This window comes from Microcebus murinus, chromosome 26, assembly GCF_040939455.1.
Source record: "Microcebus murinus isolate Inina chromosome 26, M.murinus_Inina_mat1.0, whole genome shotgun sequence".
NCBI lineage: Eukaryota > Metazoa > Chordata > Mammalia > Primates > Cheirogaleidae > Microcebus > Microcebus murinus.
Window position 1 is genome coordinate 16056977 of NC_134129.1, and position 16904 is coordinate 16073880.

A 16904-nucleotide genomic window follows, 5' to 3' on the forward strand; every position below is an offset into this window, starting at 1 on the left:
GGCAGAAACTCAGAGTCAGACAGCCCTTTTGGGGCTTGTTTCCTTTTTGTTGTGACTGGCAAGTTGTTTACAGACTACATTTTGGTTTCCTCACTGTTAAAAAAAAAAAAAAAAAAAACCCTGGGCAATTGTGAGGATTAAATAACATAATAGATATAAGGCCCCTAGTACAGTGCCTGGCACATGGTAAGTGCTCAAAAAACTGTCAGAAAGCAAAAGGGCGTGGTGGCTCACGCCTATAATCCTAGCACTCTGGGAGGTCGAGGCAGGAGGATCACTCAAGGTCAGGAGTTTGAGACCAGCCTGAGCAAGAGCGAGACCCCGTCTCTACTAAAAATAGAAATTAATTGGCCAACTAAAAATATATAGAAAAAATTAGCCGGGCATGGTGGCGCATGCCTGTAGTCCCAGCTACTCAGGAGGCTGAGGCAGGAGGATCAGTTGAGCCCAGGAGTTTGAGGTTGCTGTGAGCTAGGCTGACGCCACGGCACTCTAGCATGGGCATCAGAGTGAGACTCTGTCTCAAAACAACAACAACAAAAGAACATGGGATTATAGGGCAGAACTATACCTAGAAACTTTAAAAGATCCAGAGCAGGCGTCCTCAAACTATGGCCCATGGGCCACATGCGGGTGTTTTTGCCCGTTTGTTTTTTTTATTTCAAAGTAAGATATGTGCAGTGTGCATAGGAATTTGCTCATAGTTTTTTTTAAACTATAGTCCGGCCCTCCAACGGTCTGAGAGACAGTGAACTGGCCCCCTGTTTAAAAAGTTCGAGGACCCCTGCCCTAGAGCTTTAATTCACTGCATGTGAACCTTTTTTCCCCCTTATAGTACATGACAATCTTTTGGGTGGCCCATTTCCACTTTCATGTCTATTTTTCAGCTGTTGTCACTTAAAGCATTTCCTGTGAGGTTCCAGTACCTTCTACCAGTCTGTAGGACAAATGGCAGCTGTATAGATTTCCAGAAAGTTTGACTGGAAACGACTCTGCGCCTGCACCCTCTCCCGCCACCTCCTGTGGTCCCACGTGACGCTGAGTGAAATGCCACAATTCCCACATGTTTTCGCGTCGGGGGCATTTTAGTTCACCCTCTGGACCAGAGTGTTCTCTCAGGCTTGTTAGCGCGGTTCAGAGATGTAAACAACGGAGCCGGCTCGACGCAAGTTCGAAGTCAGTGCATTCTCTTTCCGAGATAAGCCTGTGTTTGTACAAACAACCTCAGACTTTATTTGGAAAAGAAAAAAAGATGTAATGCTGTTGATGGCCGCCACGTACTTCCAAGTGTGGCCAGTTTCCTGTTGGGTTATTCCTGTGCCTCTACGTTCTCGTGGAAAGTTTAAGGTCTTTTTATTTAGTTTTGGAAAAGAAGAAAGTGGAGTTCCAGAGGCTGGGGCTTGCTGCCCGCTCTGAGCTGGGGAAGTAGGATTCTTTTTATTTATTTGCCTTAATTTTTTTTTTTTCTTTTTTGAGACAGAGTCTCACTCTGTTGCCCAGGCTAGAGTGCCGTGGCGTCAGCTTCGCTCACAGCAACCTCAGTCTCCTGGGCTCAAGCGATCCTCCTGCCTCAGCCTCCCGAGTAACTGGGACTACAGGTGTGAGCCACCATGCCTGGCTAATTTTTTCTGTATATTTTTAGTTGGCTGATTAATTTCTTTCTATTTTTTAGTAGAGACGGGGTCTTGCTCTTGCTTGCTCAGGCTGGTCTCGAACTCCTGACCTCTAGCTATCCTCCCATCTCAGCCTCCCAGAGTGCTGGCATCACAGGCGTGAGCCTCCGCGCCCGGCCTCTACCCAAACAATTTTAACCACACCAACGTGAGGATGTTAAAGGCAAACATTATTCCCATTGGCGTGAATGGAGAAACTGAGGCACAACCGGGCCAAGTGGCTTGCCGGGGCACTAAGAGCGGGCAGTAGGCCCTGGCCTTCTGAGTCACCGCTCCGTTCCCTGTCCCCTGACACTCTGCCTCGTGTCCACCGCGAGCCCAAGTCTTGCAGGGCGGAGATGAGCCGTCTCGTTCTCTCGTAGGTTCGCGGATGGCTCCCGGGAGACCTTGACCTCGCTCCCCGGGAGACACACGCCGTGCGGCTGCGCGTCCCGTCGTCCTGCTCCCCAGCTGACCATGAGCCGGCCGGAGCCCGCGGCCGACCGGGCCCCCAGCCCCGCGGGCCTGTGCGGGGTGTGCGGCCAAGCCCACGCCCCCGAGGAGAACCACTTCTACGCCTACGCGGAGGACGTGGACGACGACCTGGTCTGCAACATCTGCCTGCAGGCGCTGCTGGAGCCCCTGGACACGCCGTGCGGGCACACCTACTGCGCCCTGTGCCTCACCAGCTTCCTGGAGGAGAAGGACTTCTGCCCCGTGGACCGCCAGCCGCTGGCGCTGCAGCGCTGCAGGAGGTCCAGCATCCTGGTCCACAAGCTGCTCAGCAAGCTGCTGGTGACCTGCCCGTTCACGGAGCATTGCGCAGAGGTGCTGCCGCGCTGCGACCTGGAGCGCCACTTCCAGACCAGGTAGGCCCCCCCCTCCCCCGCACCCCCTCCCCCCGGAAGGGGCGGCTGGAACCCCCCCATCTGGGAGCCCCCGATCTCCAAGGCCAGGTCTCCGGTGCCCTGGCTGTTCCCCAGATGCCTGTCTCCCTGAGTGGCCCCCTGTAACCGACGACAGGGTCCGTTCAAAATGAGAAACATGCTCGGAGGGCCGGGCGAGGTGGCTCACGCCTGTCATCCCAGCACTCTGGGAGGCCGAGGCGGGAGGATCGCTCGAGGTCAGGCGTTCGAGACCAGCCTGAGCAAGAGCGAGACCCCCGTCTCTACTATAAATAGAAAGACATTAATTGGCCAACTAAAAATATATATATAGAAAAAATGAGCAGGGCGTGGTGGCACATGCCTGTAGTCCTAGCTACTCGGGAGGCTGAGGCAGGAGGATCTCTTGAGCCCAGGAGTTTGAGGTTGCTGTGAGCTAGGCTGACACCACGGCACTCACTCTAGCCTGGGCAACAGAGTGACACTCTGTCTCAAAAAAAATAAATAAATAAAATAAGAAACATTCTCGGTGTTGATGGCCAACATTCAGTGTGAGTTAACAGCACTTAGTAGAGATGTGCTGTGTGTGTTGATGGCCTTTTAAAAAAAAGTTATAAAATATACACACCATAAAATTTACCGTTTTTTTTTAACCACTTGAAAAATTTTTTTTATATTTTTAGTTGGTCAATTAGTTACTTTCCATTTTTAGCAGACACAGGGGTCTCGCTCTTGCTCAGGCTGGTCTCGAACTCCTGACCTTGAGCGATCCTCCTGGCTCGGCCTCCCAGAGTGCCAGGATTACAGGTGTGAGCCACCGCGCCCGGCCTTTAACCACTTTTGAGTGTACAGTTCAGTGGTATTAAGTAACTTTCACGTTTTGTGACAACCATCAGCACCATCCGTCTCTAGAACTTTCTCCTCTTTTCAAACGGAAACTCTGTCCCCATTCAACACGGACGCCCCCACCCTGCTCCCCCAGCCCTGGTGGCCACCACTGTACTCTCTAAATGGAATGTGGCCATGCTAAGTCCTTCGTGTAAATAGAAGCACACAGGATCTGCCTGGCCCACTTTGTATGCGTGTGGTTTGGAATGTGCGAGATACCGGAGCGAGCTGAAGAGCAGAAAGATTTCTTGGTGTGGGCGTCGCTTATTTTGTCACTTTAAGAAAAAAAAAAAATCTCCCTGTTTGGCCCGTGATGATTAGAATTTCCTCTGCGTAGGAATTCACAAAGCCCACTGTTGTCTGAGAACGCACACGAGGTGTTTTCAAGTAAGTTTGCAAAGGAGAAATTTAGAAAACTCTGGTCCTCCGAGTGACTTGCCCTGCCGACTTGGCTGCCAGGTTGCTAAGTGCCACACACACAGCGGCGGCGAAATTATGGCTCAATCGCCGCAGCTGGTGGCTGATGTCACCTGCCCCACCTGGCTGCCGCTTACTTTGTCCCGTGCACTGTCGTGTTCTGGGGCTTTCTTTGTGTGGACAGCCTCGGGGCGGCCCTGGGTCCTGTTTAACACGAGGACCTCTCTTAAAACATTTAAAGTGCTTCATCGAGGGTGAACAATCATGCCGCAATTATTTCGCAAGAGGAAATTATTTGGAAGCTGGTGTTTATCTTGGTTCCTGTCATGACAAGGGCAAGAGGCAGGTGCGGGCGATTTTCTTGAAGGCCACATACCTTAGGTCGTAAATCTGAGTCTTTGTCATTTGGGACACGCAAATGTGGAAGTTTGCAGCAAAAGCAGTGGGCTGGGCGGGTCGCTTAGCACGTGTTTCCCAAGAGAGTGACGTCAGCAAGCTCATTTCTCTCCCTAAGATGAGATGTTGAACCAAATGCTTCTGACTCGGCTTTGTGGGTTGCAGCTGTCATTGCTGGTGTTGAAGCTAGGACGCCTTGCCTCTCTGATCACACACCTAGAAGACAGTTTGGCCACGGGAGAAGGGCACAGGGAGTCTATTGGTGACCTCTGCTAAAAGTTTGGCCAGGGATGAGAGGTACCTTGTTACCCTGAAGATAAGACAGGGTCATTCATTCATTCATTTATACATACATACAGAGTCTCACTTTGTTGTCCAGGCTAGAGTGAGTGCCGTGGCGTCAGCCTCGCTCACAGCAACCTCAGTCTCCTGGGCTCAAGCGATCCTCCTGCCTCAGCCTCCCCAGTAGTTGGGACTATAGGCATGCGCCACCATGCCCGGCTAATTTTTTCTACCTATTTTTTTTTAGTTGTCCAATTAATTTCTTTCTATTTATAGTAGAGACAGGGTCTCGCTCTTGCTCAGACTGGTTTCGAACTCCTGACCTCGAGCAATCTGCCTGCCTTAGCCTCCCAGAGTGCTAGGATTACAGGCGTGAACCACTGCACCTGGTCTCTTATATTTATTTTTCCTCAAGAAGACACCCTAGGGCTTATTTTCAGAGCATGTGTTATTTTTTTTTTTTAAAGTACGGTACAACCATCTCCACTGATTCAAATAGAGTGAAGTCGTTTTCTTCTGGAACATCATCATCACTCTCCAAACCCCGGATTCCATCTTGAATGTCTTGCGACTCTATTTCCTTTAGAACCACTGGTCCCCATCTCTCCTGTGGAGCACTAGAGCTCTCACGGGGCAGATGAGAAGGGCTACTCGTGTTCTTTCCCGCTCCTCGATGACATGCATGGGTTGTGCAGATGCGCTGCGCAGCCACGCCCGTCACTAGGGCTTATTTTCATAGCCACGCCCATCACTAGGGCTGATTTTCATGGCCACGCCCACCACTAGGGCTGATTTTCATAGCCACGCCCATCTCTAGGGCCGATTTTCATAGCCACGCCCACCATTAGGGCTGATTTTCATGGCCATGCCCACCACTAGGGCTGATTTTCATAGCCACTCCCATCACTAGGGCTGATTTTCATAGCCACGCCCGTCACTGGGGCTGATTTTCATAGCCACGCCCATCACTAGGACTGATTTTCATAGCCACACCCATCACTAGGGCTTATTTTCATAGCCACGCCCATCACTAGGGCTGAATTTCATAGCCACGCCCATCACTAGGGCTGATTTTCGGGGTGGGGCTTCTATTGCACACATGCTTAGAAATCCTGCTAGGGCTTATTTTATGGGTAGGTGTTATTTTCGGGGAAACACGGTACCATTGGGAGGGAAGTTGGTGTGGGGTCAAAGAGCTGGTGCAGAGCCGGGGTCAAGACTGGGCCACCCTGGGCGGGCTGGGGGCAGCTCCGGGAGGACAGAGGGCCCCGGTGCAGCTCCCTGCACCCTCAGCACACGCCTGCCTTGGGACATGTCGCCGTCTGCACATTTGCGATGGGGAGCTCTAATCCCTGTTACTGTTTTAACAGATGATCACAAAAACCTAGTGACTTAAAACAACCCAAATTTGCTCTCTCTGTTGTGAGGGTTAGACGTCCAACACGGATCTCACTGGATGAGCGTCAGGGAGCTGGCGGGGGCTGCTCTCCTTTTGGCTCTAGGCTCCCTTTTCCTTGCCTGGTCCAGCTTCTAGATGCTTCTTGCCTGCCTCGGTTTGTGGCCCCAATTCCTCCGTCTTCAAAGCCAGCCCCGAGCATCTTCCTCTCCCTGTCCCTGTCCCTCCCTTCTGCCTCCACCTCCCCCTCTCCTGTGACTCTGAGCTGCCTGCTCCCCCTCTCACAAGGACCCACGTGGTTGGCCCGAGCCCAGCTGGAGAACCAAGGGGGCCTGCTCACCCCAGGATCCTTAATTTAATCACACTTGCAATGTCCCTTTTGCCATGTGAGTGGCAGGTTCACAGGTCCTGAGGATTGGGAGGTGGACTCTTTGTAGGAGGGGTCTGTTATTCATTATTTTTCCCTCCACGGGTAAGAGGGGGAGAGAAGGGAAGAATAGAGCCCCTTCTCTGGGCAGGGAGGGGGACTGATTTGGGGCTGAGAGCGTCCCTAAACCTAAGGACAAGGCGGCACAGGGATCGGAGAGGAAGAGCAGAATGGAGGCTGGGCGGGGGGAAGGCCTGGAGGCGGCTGCAGGAGCCCTGTGGAGTCTTCAGGAGAGAGAGGACAGTGTCGTTCATTGACCCGCCGTCCACGCAGCCCGAGTGACCCGCACACTTCAAGGAGGCCCGAGCAGAAGGCCCGAGGGACACTCAGCTGGTAACGACAGGCACATTTGGAAAATGACAGCGAGCAAGGAACGCACCAAAGGGATAGAAAGTGAGCTGCCCCTTTGAGCTGTGGCCTCTTCATGGCCCCAGTAGAGGCTGCCTGGTCTCGGGGGGTGGGGGGTGTGGGGCATGGGCCACACTTCCGCTCCCTAAGTAGGGTGAAACCGACGTTTCCAAAAATAGGCCGTGTGCATTAGTCATCAAATGCCTGATGTACACTCTCTCCCTCCCCGCCCCTGCGCCTGACATCGGCAGGGATTAAGAATTGGAAGCTATTCCAGAAACGACTCTGGATTCCTCGTGGGCCTCTGGGGGCCAGGAGACCCCCTCCTCCTCCTGTGAGACGGGGTGTCAAGAAGACTGAATCACTAATGCCTCTTGCGGACCTCCAACTGGGTAAACTGAGGTTGCCGGGAGCAAGGGTTTCCCTTTTCTGTTCCAGGCCTGAGTCAGGCTGGGGGCCGCTTGGGTGGGAGTCTTGCACACACGTGTGCTGGGAGACGGCTTTTGTTGATAAAGTTTGCACTTGTTTGCTTTATCTTTAGTGTCACCTTATTCAGTAAGTGCACTGTGAACAAAATAGATAGCGTTTAACATTTTTCGTTTTTTAACTGGCAAATAAAAATTGCATGTATTTAGGGCGTACAAGCTGGGGTCCCCAAGCCCCGAGCTGGGGACGAGTACTGGTCCCTGGCCTGTTAGGAACTGGGCCACACAGCGGGGGGTGAGTGGTGGCCACTGAGTGCGGCTTCGTCTGTATTTACGGCCGCTCCCATCCCTCGCATCACCGCCTGAGCCCCGCCCCCTGTCGGTTCAGCGCTGGCATGACGTTCTCGCAGGAGCCCAAACCCTGCTGTCAACTGCACGTGCCAGGGGTGTAGGTTGCGGCTCCTTATGAGAATCTCATGCCCGATGATCGGAGGTGGAGCTGAGGTGGTGATACTAGCGCCGGGGAGCAGCTGCAAACACAGATTGTCATTAGCAGAGAGGTTTCACTGCACCATAAATGGAATGCACTTGAATCATCCGGAAACCATCTCCTACCCCGGTCTGTGGAAAAATCGTCTTCCATGAAACCAGTCCCTAGTGACAGAAAGGTTGGGGACCACTGGCGTACAACGTGATGGTTAGAAATATGTTTAGAAATACATTGCAAAATGGCTACATCGAGCTAATCAATGTGTATTACTTCACATGCTTATTTTTATTCATTTTTTGGGGGGACTATAGCTAACGTTTATAGTACACTTAGAACGTTCTAGAAGTCTAAGTACTTTATGTATATTTTTTATTTTTTTTTTTTTTGAGACAGTCTCACTCTGTTGCCCGGGCTAGAGTGCCATGGTGTCAGCCTAGCTCACAGCAACCTCAAAACTCCTGGGCTCAAGCGACCCTCCTGCCTCAGCCTCCCGAGTAGCTGGGACTACAGGCATGCGCCACCATGCCCGACTAACTTTTTCCATATATTTTTAGTTGGCCAATTAATTTGTTTCTATTTCTAGTAGAGACGGGGTCTTGCTCTTGCTCAGGCTGGTTTCGAGCTCCTGACCTTGAGCGATCCTCCCGCCTTGGCCTCCCAGAGTGCTAGGATGACAGGCGTGAGCCACGGCGCCTGGTCACACATACTTAACTTTTTTTGTGATAGAAACATTTAAAATCTACTCTCTTAAACTTTCAAGTACGCAAAAGGTTATTAACCCTAGCCACCATGTTATATAATAATCTCTGGAACTTATTCCTCCTGTCTAACTGAAATTTTGAACCCTTTGTCCAACGGTAGACTTAAGTCAGGGTATAGGCAACATGATATCTTTAAACAAGTGCTGCCTGTTTTCTCCAGAATTCGTATCATTTGTAAACAGAGTCATGCAGCTACTTAAGAACCTGAGTTAGAGATAAATGCTTAAGTATAACATTTCAGGGGGGGGGGGACCTGCAACCTCACGGCCACATGTGGCCCTCCAGATGCCCAAATGTGGTCCCTTGACCAAATCCAGATTTCACAGAACAAAGCCCTTTATTTGAAGGATTTGTTGTGTAAAATTTGGATTCCGTCAAAGGCTGCACTCAAGGATCCAGAAGGCCACATGTGGCCCCAAGGCCAGAGGATCATTGATTACGTGGACAACTGTTTCTGATTTTATGCTAGAGAGTTCTTGTAAGGGAGTGAGCCTGAGCATGTGAGCTAGCATTTGGGATCTTCTGGCTAATTCTTTTGACGTCTGCCCTCTTAGATGCTTGCAGGCTCCCATCACATGGGTCTTCTGCAAAGAATTCCCAGGACAGTGATGGGCTTGTTGAGTCACGTGGCAGCCTTCTTAACCAAAGGACATGGCCGGTATGTGGTCACCCCTCTTGGCCCAGACCATCCATGAGAGGGGTGTGGAAGCAGAGCTTTTACTTCCTTGATCCATTGTGAGACTTACCTTAGGCTCAAGACGACATCTTCATTTCATAATATCATCTGCATATACAATACTCATCAAAGACCCATAACAGTCCAGGCCTTGAATGCAAGAAAAATCTGTACAAGCCACGATTTCTGCCTCTGGGGAAATGGCCTTTTGAAAGGAAAGAAGTTTGGCCGGGTGCGCTAGCTCACGCCTGTAATCCCAGCACTCCGGGAGGCCGAGGTGGGAGGATCGTTTGAGCTCAGGAGTTCGAGACCAGCCTGAGCAAGAGCGAGACCCCTGTCTCTGCTAAAAATAGAAAGAAATTAGCCGAACAACTAAAAATATATAGAAAAAAATTAGCTGGGCGTGGTGGCTCATGCCTGTAGTCCCAGCTACTGGGGAGGCTGAGGCAGGAGGATTGCTTGAGCCCAGGAGTTGGAGGTTGCTGTGAGCTAGGCTGACACCATGGCACTCTAGCCCGGGCAACAGAGTGAGACTCTGTCTCTAAATAAATAAATGAAAGTAAAGAAGTTGAAAACACACACATGTTGAATTGTTTCATAGAACAAATCACTTTGCCTTTCTGTTTCTCTCTTATTTCCTAAAAATGGGACATAATAAAGATGACCCTCCTTAAGTATTTATTAGCCTGAATAAAGAGATCATTGTTCGCTGTTTTGAAAAGAGCCCTGAATGAAAATGTGATGTAATTGACCCAGGACACACCTGGCTCAAGCTCTCTGGGACTATTTTCCTGATGAACTGGGCATCCAATATTCTGGCGGTTTCTTCTCCAAAGAGCTACCCTAGAACCTCCGTTGACCTTTACTTCTCTCTAGGGGGCTCTTCAGTATAACACGGACTCAGCCAGCCAGCTGTCTGCAGTATGGGGAAGATTCTTCTTGCAGGGAGAAAAATTACAAGGGAGTGTGACTCATAAAAACATAGGTGTGTCCCTGGTCTTGTTGGTCATTTCATTGTGCTTTGACATACGTCCTTATTGTCCTTATTGTGACTTTCTAACCCTGAACGCAGCATTTTCCTGGCCCCTATCTAAACCCGTTTAGTGAAGAGAAAACAAACAAGAAAACAGGAGGGGATGGGAGACGTCTAAGATGACATTTAAGAATAAATGGGAGAGCCCAGCAAAGCATGGGGCAAGGATTAGGGATAGGGTTGTTTACTGGAAAGGAAGCTAAGAAGCAATCCATTCCAGCTGAGGGTGGGATTTTATCCCCGAGGGATTATTTAGTTAGGATTACATTGAGTGGCAGGTGATAGAGAATTCAAGTTGTCTTGGTTTAACAAAGTTTTATTTATTTATTTTTTTTTCATGTGACACAAAGTCTGTGGATAGGAAGCCCAGACCTAGTATGATGTTGTCATGATGCCACCAGGAGTTAAGACTCGATTTGCTTTTTGACTTAGCTTTCATCCTCACATTTGTCACCTCATGGGCTCAAGATGGCTGCTCACTGCAGCATCACATCCAAGTTCCAGGTAGAAAGAACCAGGCAGGGAGGGGAAAACAAAGTGCACCAACTGGGACTCCCTCCTTCAAAGAGCTTTCTGGGATGCCTCATCCAGTAATTTCTGCTTATACCTCATTGCAGTATTGTGTCACATGACCACACATCTGCAAAAGAGGCTAAGTACATTATCACCATGAATAAAACCCGCCTGGGCGATTAGCAGTGGCAGCAATAGCGACATAAAGCAACAACAGAACACAATGCCTTTGTTTTCACATGTTGTTAATTTTAACCCCTTAAGATGCAAAAAAAGGAAGATGGGCAGGCACCCTTCTTTGTTTCGTAGAAGACATGTCCGGAGTCAGAAGCAATCTGGCATGTTCGAGATCGTCAGGAATATAATCCAATAGCAACATGAAGCCCACAGCCTTTATCACACATCATGCTACTGAGCGGCTGTGATCTGTACAGTAGGTCCTGAATATCCAAGAAGCGCACGGTCCCAGACCTTCGTAAACTTTCCATATTCAGGAAAAGACAATTAACACACAATTGCCTTAATAGTATAGCAGGAAAGAAGGGATAAGAAAAGAACAGCAAAGCCTCTTGGAGATTGGTGCAAAGCTGCCAGCAAAGCTCATTCCCTATTATTAATCGTTATTAATAACAATAGCTAACACTCACTGAGCCCTTTGTTCTTTATAGACAGTCCCTCATTCCACCTTCATGACAACACTCTGAGTTAAGCACTATTATTATTATTGTCTCTCTTTTATGGTGGAGGACACGGAGATTCAGAGAGGTTAAGCAAACACGCGAGTGTCACACAGCCAGCGTGTGGCAGAGCTAGGACTCAAACCTCAAGCTTCTCTGACTCTAGCACCTAAATTACAAAGCCAACTTCCTCCCTGCTGCTCCTCACCCGCTCAGACTCACTGTTGCATGCCACCTTGCAGGGAATGGAATCCAAATTTGGGCTGCAACAAAATTATGAATTGTATTGCATGCCATGCTTTAGCCAAGTGGCTTGTCTGTGCTCTACGCTGTTCTAAACTAGTTCAATCTGCACATTCTAAGGGTCTACTGTCTTTAAATTCTTTTAGCCTTGCCTCAGGTAAATGCAGATGTCTGAGGCCAAATTCCTAATTACTATGCAGTTCATCGCAATTGGTCTGATCCCGTAGACCAGGTTTCCTCAAACTACGGCCCGAGGGCCACATATGGCCCGCCAAGGACATTTATCCAGCCCTCCATGTGTTTTTGCCGCCGCTGCCTGTCCTGCTTAGCAGCCGACTGGTCCTGGGCCCACAGTGCGCATGTGTGGAATGTGCCCGCACTCTCCAACGGCCTGAGGGACAGTGACCTGGCCCCCTGTTTAAAAAGTTTGGGGACCCCTGCCGTAGACTTTTCTCTGGTCTTCCTATCAAGTGTACTTGCTATCATTGCTTGGTTGTCATTAATGTGATTCATGTAATTATCCCCTTGAGCCATTTCTAGTAAGATTTAGGCCTTGACTTGGCGAAATGGACTTTAATCTTGAATACGGGGCAGAAGGAGGGGAGGGCTGGGGGCTTCTGTGGCATTCCAGAGGCTGGGCATGCAAGCAGGTCCCAGTGTTAAGACGAAGAAGTGGGGCGACAGTCTAGAATCACAGATCTTGAAGGGGGGAAGAGATGATGCAGCCCAGTCTTTGCCGACCAGGCAGGTAAGACGCTATTGCTCCATTTCAAAGATGAGAAGACTGAGGCTCGGGGCTTAAATGAAAGGCCCGGGGTCATACATCTGGCGTCAGAGCCTAATTCAGTCACTCGGGGGAGGAGGAGGAATGGGGTGACACCTTTCCTTAGAACAAGAACCGGTACGTTGTTTACACAGAACTTTATGTCTATTGGGACACTGTCATTTTGAAAGAGAACAACATAACCTATTTTTTTTTTTTTTTTTGAGACAGAATCTCACTCTGTCGCCCAGGCTAGAGTGCTGTGGCGTCAGCCTAGCTCACAGCAACCTCAAACTCCTGGGCTCAAGCAATCCTCCTGCCTCAGCCTCTCGAGTAGCTGGGACTACAGGCATGCGCCACCACACCCGGCTCATTTTTTCTATACATTTCTAGTTGGCCAATTAATTTCTTTCTAGTTTTTAGTAGAGACGGGGGTCTCGCTCTTGCTCAGGCTGGTTTTGAACTCCTGCCCTTGAGCGATCTCCCCCCCCCCCCCCCCCCCCCCCCCCCCCCCCCCCCCCCCGCCTCGGCCTCCCAGAGTGCTAGGATTACAGGCGTGAGCCCCTGCGCCTGGCCCTAACCTATTCTTGTATGGAGCCAATTTTCAAAATCTGCAAAGTAGCATATGTCAGCGTGTTCAGGACAGTGACACATGAAACGTTTTAAATGCGCGTTCTAAATATGCACACGACGCTCAGCGGCGGGGAGTTGGCTCGTATCTAAACCGTGCCCGTGTGGCAATAGCTGCAGGCTCACTTTGAGCTCGGCTCTCCAGGCTGCTCCTGAGATGCCGATGTCTCGCAGCGTGTGTCACTCCCGAGAGCCACGGGGAGGGCAGCCTGTGCTCGTTCGCTGCTGCACCCCGTGGGCTCTGAGCGTGCCACGCTCATGCCCTCTCCCGACACGCTCAGCTCCCAGCCCGGCTGCTCCCAGGCCAGTGATGTAAATGCACCAGCTGCTTCCCAAGAACCAGTCCGCATCCCGCGGGAGGGAGGGGCCGGTCCCCTTCCCGGGCATCAGCCTCCCTGCTCGCAGCCTGAGCCCTCTCCCCAGCCACGGTGCTGCGTCCCTGCGTCCCTGCATCCCCTCGTCCCCGAGTCACGGAGCATAATCCTCTTACAGGCCCGCGATTCGGCAGCATGGCTTAGTCTAAAGACTCGGCTTGCTTGGGATCTGATTGTGGGGACAGAGGCCAGGTTCGTTTAGAGGGGCTTGGCTGGCCTGGCCACCCCCTGCGGCCGGCAGAGAGGAGGTGGCCAGGAGGAAGGCAGTTCCCCGCGTGGAAAATGAAGGCGCTGCTGTTGCTGATCTTGCCCTGGCTCAGCCCTGCCAACTACATTGACAATGTGGGCAACCTGTACTTCCTGTACTCAGAACTGTGAGTCCCCAGTCTGTCCCTGCATGTGTGCCTGTGTCCCTGTCTGGGTCTGTCGGGGCTGGGACCCGAGTCGGTTTCCCGGCTGTATCCGTTTGGAAGAATAAATCCCACCTACTCTGGCAGCACTTGGGCGAACCTCCCCGCCAGCAGCTGGGAGCAGAGAGATGGGCTGTCCGTGACTTGACAAAAACACACCATCTTCCAGGATGTCGCGCTTCCCAGCAAGGCATTTTCCCTGCTGCTGTGCCAACGCTGCTTTTTTTTTTTTTTTTTTTTGGTACTCTGCTTTTTCTCAATAGATGTGTCTTCTCTTCCTTCCATAAATAGAACCGAAGGGCGGTTAGGAACAGAGCTCGCATGCACAGATCCGCAGCCTCAGCTCGGTATTTCTAATAGCAAGCAGACCCCGCTCCTCGTTGAGGCAATCCATGTCCGAACCTGAAAACAGGGATAGAATGTCAGCAAAGAGGAAAAACAACCCTATGCATGAAAAATGCATGTCCATTTTCATTATTGCTAATATTAAAACCGATGGGAAGCAGAAAGAAGCCCATGAGCGCCAATATTCCCATAGCTGTGATTTGATGATTCACACTTTGCCATATTTGCTTCATCTATTATATATATATTTTTTTTTTTCTGAAATGGTCTGGAGTCAATTATAGCCATCGTGACATTTCACCTGTAAATATGTCACTGTGCATGCCTGGAAAATGAAGATATTTTCCTACATGACCCGTGCCCATTTTTTTGAGAGGAAATAACTCATGGCCCCAACGTTTGCAGTGGTATTTTTCTGGCTCCTTTGGTTAGCGAGCTTTGAGGGTGGATCGCAGACTGATGTGAGCGGCTTCTAGCCATCGTATAAAAACTCTGTGTGCCTCTGTGTTTGGGGCATTTGCAAAAATTGTGTTTCTTTTCCTTAACCGGACAGGTAAAAATAAGCAAGAGTTGGCTTATGTGCAAACGAGAGTCAGTGGGCAAATGCAAACAAGGATGCTATTAGAGTTCATAGAGCCCAGCTTAGAAAAGGTTGGTTGGTTATATATATTTTATATATGTACATAGTGATGCCACCCACGATCGTAGGGGGGTAGCCAGGGCCTCTTTTGTAATGAGCTGCTAGAGTGACCAGTTCGTCTAGCACAAGAGATGCTCCTTGGTAAATAGAGCGAGGTTCTTGAGCCAGATCACTTGTTTTGGGACTCTACATTTCAGGACTCTCTGGCTCTGCCTTATTGGAATGTAACCCCGGCCTGCCTTAGGTAAGAAGGCTCAAAGAGAAAGTGTCTGGCTTAAACCTGAATTGGCAGCGTCTCTGGGCCAGTAATGATATTGTGGAGGCTTTTCTAGATAAACATGCCATGCGGAGATTACGAAAAGGCTTCCTTCCTCTCTCTCGATGGATGCAGAAGTTGGGAATCTCTGAAATCTGGTACTACGGTCGTATTCCTCCCTGCCCATCTGCTACGATTGTTAGTTGTTCTACTAGTTCCCTAGGGCTTCTGTACAACATTTCCACAAACTGAGTGTCCTGAAAGAGCACAGATTTATTCTCACAGATCTGGAGTCCAGAAGCTTGAGACCGAGGGGTCAGCAAGGTGGCCTGCCAGGGGGAGGTGTCCTTCCTGGCGTCCTGCTAGTTCCTGGTGGCCCCAGGTGCTCCTTGGTTTGGGGCTGCATAACTCCACCTCTGCCCCATTCATCTGCACGGGGACTTCTCAGAGTCAACTCCAATTCTGTTGGTGTCCTCTTCTTATGAGGACCCTTGTCACTGGATTTCCAGGATGATCCTGTCTTGAGATCCTTACCCTAACTGCATCAACAAAGACCCTTTTCCAAATAAAGCCACAGTCCCAGGTTCTGGGTGAACACATCTTTGTGGGGGGACTCCCGTTCACCCCACTACAGTTGCTGTTGTCTTCCCATCTGGTTACTTTGAGATTTATAGCCTAATCGAAGGAAGGCTCTTCATAAACCGCTGCACAAGTTTCTTTTCTACACGTACATGAGTTAAAGGCAACTTTCTGTTGAATAGCTGAGCAGACACAAACAGGCCGTTCTTTCCAAAAGGTGGACCAATCTAGAAAATAGGATGCCCGGGAATTACCGGAAGGTCGTTCCCATGTTTATTTCATGTCACTTTCTTAGCGGCCGTCTGATTGTTGGGAGGATGCTCTATGGGGCGAATTCTGTGCAGCTGTTACCCGACGCTACTGGTGACCATTAGCTAATCAGTGAATTAATGACACATTTCAGGTGCTGTGGTAGTCCCTAAAAAATACAGGCAGTAAGAAATTAGGCATGGTGCCCACCCTTAGCAGTTGATGATCTACTCGAGAAGGTGAAATTTATACACGTTAAGAAATGCAAGCGATGACTCCAGGCAGAAAGGGATATGTATTTTTAAAAGCAGAGCAGGTATAGCCGGGCGCGGTGGCTCACGCCTGTAATCCTAGCACTCTGGGAGGCCGAGGCGGGCGGATTGCTTGAGGTCAGGAGTTCGAAACCAGCCTGAGCAAGAGCGAGACCCCATCTCTACTGTAAATAGAAAGAAATTAATTGGCCAACTAATATATATAGAAAAAATGAGCCGGGCATGGTGGCGCATGCCTGTAGTCCCAGCTACTTGGGAGGCTGAGGCAGGAGGATCGCTTGAGCCCAGGAGTTGGAGGTTGCTGTGAGCGAGGCTGACGCCACGGCACTCACTCTAGCCTGGGCAACAAAGCGAGACTCTGTCTCAAAAAAAAAAAAAAAAAAGCAGAGCAGGTACGAAGCTGAGAGGAGGTGGATATCGTCCACGTGGGTGAAATCGGTCGGGGCAAGCTTCTAGAGATCTGGAGGGTCCAGCTGGGTCTTGACCTGGACAGAGAGGATCAGGAAAAATCGTAGGGTGGGAAAAGGGAAAGTATTTTCAGGCAGAGTGAACAGCCCTGGCACAAAGGGTGGGGGCTGGCTGTGGTTGTCACCAAAGCAATTTACAGTGGTCGATAGGACAGCAGGGCCAGCTTGGCACGCCCCACACACATGGCGAGGCAAGGCGTGCAGGGGAAGGCCTTAGAACAGGATGGGTTCTGAGGACAGCCCGCCTGAGAAGTGGGGGCTGGGTTGTGGTTTTTGAAATGCCGAGTGTTGGGCTCCGAATCAAACCTAAAGTTACCATCTCTGGGAGCAGGGCGCAGGCCACGCTCATGCTCAACAAGCTCCCCAGGTGGTTCTCGTGGGCGCTGCAGGTTAAGAGCGCTTCGCTCCAGC

The 16904-nt window shown here is 50.3% G+C and overlaps 1 protein-coding gene across 4 annotated transcripts in view; it reads left to right on the forward strand.

Annotated features, from left to right (window-relative positions):
- The window catches only part of LNX1 (ligand of numb-protein X 1), a 163349-nt gene that overhangs the window by 71450 nt on the left and 74995 nt on the right, over positions 1–16904 (forward strand). For 3 of the 4 annotated variants that reach the window (XM_075997763.1, XM_075997764.1, XM_075997765.1), the window contains one exon: positions 2036–2521. In XM_075997763.1, coding sequence (XP_075853878.1) covers positions 2130–2521 — 392 coding nt within the window. In that variant the 5' untranslated portion in view covers positions 2036–2129. Of the gene's footprint in view, positions 1–2035; positions 2522–13033; positions 13650–16904 lie in introns of those variants that run through there. The other variant, XM_075997767.1, reaches the window with a different exon arrangement.